Genomic DNA, 5,259 nt, shown 5'->3' with positions numbered 1-5,259 from the left:
GTGTGGTCCATCAGGATGACTTCTTCAAGGTAAGCCGAGCTCCTCCCCGTGTTTAAAATACCAGCTGCTGCTTGTATATGTAGTGAGAGTTGTAGCGGGTCACTCCGTAAGTTTTATATACTTGTGCATGCTTTCCAAGTAAGTGTTGACAGCTTAGGAGTAACACATTTCCTGATTTATATGTTTATTTTAAATACATATATTTAATGTTTTAAATTACTTTGAACAGGTGAGGAGATACTGACCTTTACAAATGTCAGTATCTGCCAGCTTCCACAGAAGTGGAGCTTGGCACAGCCGAGCACAGAACGGTTGCAGCAAAAGCTTCCTTTAGTTTTAACAACAGGTCTAACTTTAGGTCAAACAACTGATCTAAGTTAGAGGTTATTTACTGTACTCTGCACAAATCATTTTCTCCATGTTGGGCTTTCCTTATTTTATCTAAATAAGAATTTGCTTGTAAACAATACTTTAGGATTTAAGCACCCTTACACTGCTTTAAATGCAGAAAGAGAGTTGTACTGGGGAGCTTTGGCAGCTCCGTATCAGAAACCAAAGATGAACACAGAAGACCTGTGCTGACTTGGGTGCCCCCTGGGAGAGCAGCAGGGGAAGCGGTCCCATCAGAACCGCGTTACTAAACCCTGTACGCTGCAGCCGTTTCACAGGAATTACAGTATAGCTGGACCCCACCATAGCTGAAAGTCCAAGAGATGTGGCAACATGCTTGGAGTAGTTTTATGTCGTCCCCTGACACAGGAGGTGCTCCAGCATCGGCAGCCGCCTGGTCAGTTGGTCCTGCCTGTGCAGGAGCACGTGCCATACTAAACAGAACGAGACGCTCATTTGGAAGCGCCTCTTTGCCAGAAGCCTCATGCACAAATTTGGTCAGATATGAGCCCTTAAAATAGAGGAGGAATTTTCCATAAAGATATATAACTTCTCACTAGTGCGTTTAGCTCGCAAATGCTAGTGCAATTAAAGCTATAACTAAGTGATCAAAAATCATGCTATGCTGACCTGCATTTTTATTAGAACCGTTAGGAGTTAAAATAGCTATTATGGAATATGTAAATTTTAGCAGTTGCTTAACACTGTATTTGCATTTTAAGTTCTTATATGTTGACTTATAAACAGGGGCCTGTAGTATTTTGGCTAATAACACCGTATCAAATCAACCTAGAACTCTTTGTCCAAAGTGGCTTGACTGAAAAGTTTTCTTGACTCAAAGTTCTTGGGGTTGGTGAAAGATGGGAACTTAAAATTTAGGGTCTGTAATTGTTTTGTTAAGTGAACACTTGCTTTGTTGTGTATTGCAGTAGTGTCCAGGTTGTGATCGGATCTTAGGTAACTGATCACGCTGAGTTTGCAGCAATGTTTTATTGCTCACTATATTTCAGCCACAAGATCAAATAGAAGTCGGGGAAGACGGCTTTAAACAATGGGATGGTAAGAGCAGTGCTCGCTATAGGATGCAGTAATGTATATTTTTCCTAAGTATTTCTTTTTAATTATTAAAGATTTAACAGTAAATTTACGTAATTTCAATTTTACAAGTTCATTCTATATTATACTTTCAAGCCTATGTGATTCGTGGTATTTGATTGTATACCTTTTTCCCACCCACCCCCTTTCTTCTAACTAGTGTTGGACTCCTTGGATATGGAGGCAATGGTGAGCACTGTGCGTGCATGGATTGAGAACCCAGTGAAGTTTGCCCGTTCCCACGGGGTGAATGTTACGCCTGGCTCTAAAGAGCCAGCCTCCAAAGATATCCATATATTGGTCATTGAAGGCTTCCTGCTTTATAATTACAAGTAAGGTTTGGGGAACTATTAGCGGTTTGCCAGGGAAGAACACTAGATCCCTAGTGCCAGGGCTAAAACCTCCTTTTTACTAATATACCCTTCTTGCCTTGTTCTGAGGTATCATGCATAAGAATTTTTCTCATGTAAAATGTAGAATTTACCAGTAAATGCTGGTAAAAGTGAGGTGCACAAGGTGACTTTCTGAAGGTAACATAGAAGTTCTCATTTAGGGCACACCCTTGAACTCTGGGGCACAGGGAGCTTCAGATCAGAACTTGTAAATACTGAGCCAGCAGTGAAGGCACAGGCTTCCCTCCTGGTCTCCCACCACGGTGCAGAAACCTTGACCTGAAAAGGTTGTTGATGAGAACGAGGAGATAATCTGTTCTGCATTCACTACTTGGAATCTCTCCTGGAATTTAGGAATAGTTATCTCATGTGATACACATGCTTGTCTAACACTGACTAAATTGAGCTTAGTAATTAATTGTACATTGGAGCAAAGATCAACGTTTTTTGCTTTTTTTTTATATGGGCAAAAAATGCTTGGCAGGAAGATGAGGAGACTAGACTGGCAGTGAAGAGAGAAAACTTACAATAGCTAAATGTACAAACTTCAGAAAATCGCATGCTGTAAACATGATGAGCAAAAGATTCTTGGCTCCAAACTATAGTTTTGTTTACAGAACTCTTTCAAGAGAACAAGCTGTGCATGACACTTAGCAAAAACGGAGTTGTTTATAAGCTGCACCATAGGACAAGCAGCACCATTCTGGCTTTCCAAACTGAATGGAAAATGTAAAATGGCAGTCTCGGACTACCCATACCGAGAATGGCCAACTGGAGATTGCGCTGGCAAACTGCCTGGTGTTCTTGGCCTGTCCCCAGGGAGGTAACTCTCAGTATCTCTCCTGAAGGTTACAAATACCTCTGAAGGGCTCTGTCTTGTTAACGGGAGCCTTTCCTTCGTCCAGAGGGAGCATTTCATCCACGGACCTGCAGCTTGCTCAGTTCATACTATATTAAGCATTTATGCAACCCTCAGCAGGCTTTTAGAAGTCTCACCAGGTTCGAACTAGATTTACTTTAAGGATTTTTCTGGGTTTATTTTCTTCAGCCTGATAGGAGTGCAACGCAACAAGCCACAGCAGAGCTAACTGCCTGTATTTCTGTAAAAGAACATGAGCTGATGAGTTGCCTTGTACCAAATCTATATGCCCATGCACATTTTGACAGCTTGCTTCTGCACAACAGGCCAGATGGTTTGATAAGTTAGTTCATATCAGATGATGAATCGCAACTTTGGTCTACTGCAGGCGGAATTTGAAATCATCTAGAAAAAGAGTCAGGGTTCACACCCCAGGTCTTCCCAGCCCAGTGGCTGATCCTCCACAGTAGCTAGTATCAGGTATTTGGGTGGGAAAAGTACCTGCCATACCATTCTGACCTACAAAAACCATCGTTCTCCATGTTTGGTAGCTACTAATAAACCTACCATACATTAGCTTGTGTCTTAATGAAAACACTTATACTTCTGTTGTCTACAATAGACAAACATAAGAGAGGCAGAAGGATTTTTATAGCTTACAGGGCTGATTTAACACTTTTTCTCTGCCAAAAAATAAATAGACACGTTCTTTCTTTCTGCCCTACCCTAGACCACTGATAGACCTATTTGACATACGCTACTACTTGGCAGTTCCATACAATGAATGCAAAAGGAGGAGAAGGTAAGAAGATTCTTTGATGCAAGTCTAATCCTTCCTTCCAATAAAGACTACCTACTAGGAGCAAGCCTTCAGGCTACCTTTATGTTGCTATTAATGGGATACTTTGGTGTCACTTACAAATTGGAATTACAGTTTAAAATTTTAATTTAATTGGAGAAAGAGACTATCACGTGGCATTTTCTGAAACTTTAGATCTGGCGGTCCCCTTTGGGGAGGTTTTATGGAGATCAGCACATCAGTGCAAAAGGAAGAGAGTTGCATGCTTCCGCCGTGAGCATCAGTAAACCCCCAGAAACTGCTCGCTTTGCCTTCATTGCCTAACTCTAGCTTTTGTATTCACTTTGGGTGCTTAAATAAACTTGTTGCAAAAGATAGACCAATATCAATGAGATACTGGACTGTGACAATCAGCATTTACATAAATGCAACTGAGCAGCTCTCAGACTAACTTTAGCAGTGCGCAAGAGGCAGTGCGATCCCGGCAGTCCTGATGTTCTTTTCCATTTTGATATTTGTAGTACACGTAACTACACTGTTCCTGACCCACCGGGTCTCTTTGATGGACACGTCTGGCCCATGTACTTAAAACACAGGAAAGAAATGGAGGACAGTGGCGTTGATGTTGGTAAGCCTCCCTAAATACAAATCCTTTGGCATTATACTTTGGATTTTAAGGAAGTCAGTAATCTAATTCAAGGAAACTTTAACTGTAATGATGCAAGGCACTATTTTTACTACCAAGTTGTAATCCTGGCCTACTTTCTGCCAGAAAAATATAAGCAGTTCTATAGCTAAGAACTTCTTCCCTTTGTTTCATATTATAAGCACTTATAGGGGGGGAAAAAGAATCAAAAAGAAGAAAAACTATATTCTTTAGGATGGGATAAGAAATTTTGCAGGCTATATTTTTTTCAGGATGGTTCTGTTTTTCCAGTTGGAAAACAAGTTGTCATTTTAGTCAATAGTGTATGAAATATTTAAAAACTAATCTACAGAAATCTTGTTCTGATCAGAAACCTACAGCCTGAAACATCCATCTTTTTCTTTCAGTTTATTTAGATGGACTGAAGTCTAGAGATGAGCTTTACAATCAAGTCTTTGAAGATATTCAGAACAAGCTTTTAAATTGCTTATAGGTAAATAGGTCCCTGCTTCTGAGGGGGCAAAATGTGAGGGACTGATGCTGGAAACAACCCGCTCCTACGCTTGGATAGTCACACTTTCCCTTCTTGCTTTTCAGGGTCTCGGAAGATCTGAAAGACCCATGTACAGAATGATGTAAATAGTACTTAGAAGTCGGAATGAGGGTTTATTTGTGTAAACTCTTCTTACGCTGTCCTTTGGAAAGTATCTTTTGTATATAATTGAAAAAATGAAGATAACTTATTCATAACTCTGTGATGGACAGGATTTTTTTTTTTTAATTTTCTTATTTTATATTCCACGGGCTTAAACGTAAGTTGAAAATGCATTTTTATAATGGAACGAGTAGAGCTGTGTTGGGAAAACAACTGACTCTTCTGCTTATGTGCTTCTGCAGATATTAAGTCTTTATGTAATGGCTTGTTTGTAATGTCATCTCTTAAATTCAGTAAAAATCAATTTAAAATCTCTTTCTGAGGTCCCATTTTAATATGTCAGTCACCTTTACTGTAGTAGAAATAGGCGCAAAGCTCCCCCAAAACACAACAACCACCCCTGCTTTTTCACATGGCATTCAA

The 5,259-nt window shown here is 40.1% G+C and overlaps 1 protein-coding gene across 1 annotated transcript; it reads left to right on the top strand.

Annotated features, from left to right (window-relative positions):
- Positions 1–8: 8 nt before the first annotated feature.
- On the top strand, positions 9–4,674 carry LOC104082091 (nicotinamide riboside kinase 2-like; the record flags this gene model as incomplete). The annotated part of the gene is made up of 6 exons (XM_009585074.1): positions 9–29; positions 1,401–1,449; positions 1,646–1,817; positions 3,467–3,538; positions 4,057–4,163; positions 4,589–4,674. Coding segments are annotated over 6 exons (507 nt in total), but the record flags the coding sequence as incomplete, so codon positions are not given.
- Between the last annotated feature and the right edge of the window lie 585 nt (positions 4,675–5,259).

This window comes from Fulmarus glacialis, unplaced genomic scaffold, assembly GCF_000690835.1.
Source record: "Fulmarus glacialis isolate BGI_N327 unplaced genomic scaffold, ASM69083v1 scaffold39170, whole genome shotgun sequence".
Lineage (NCBI taxonomy): Eukaryota > Metazoa > Chordata > Aves > Procellariiformes > Procellariidae > Fulmarus > Fulmarus glacialis.
The sequence above is the reverse complement of the archived record's forward strand: the minus strand, read 5'-3'. Positions and strand labels throughout refer to the sequence as shown.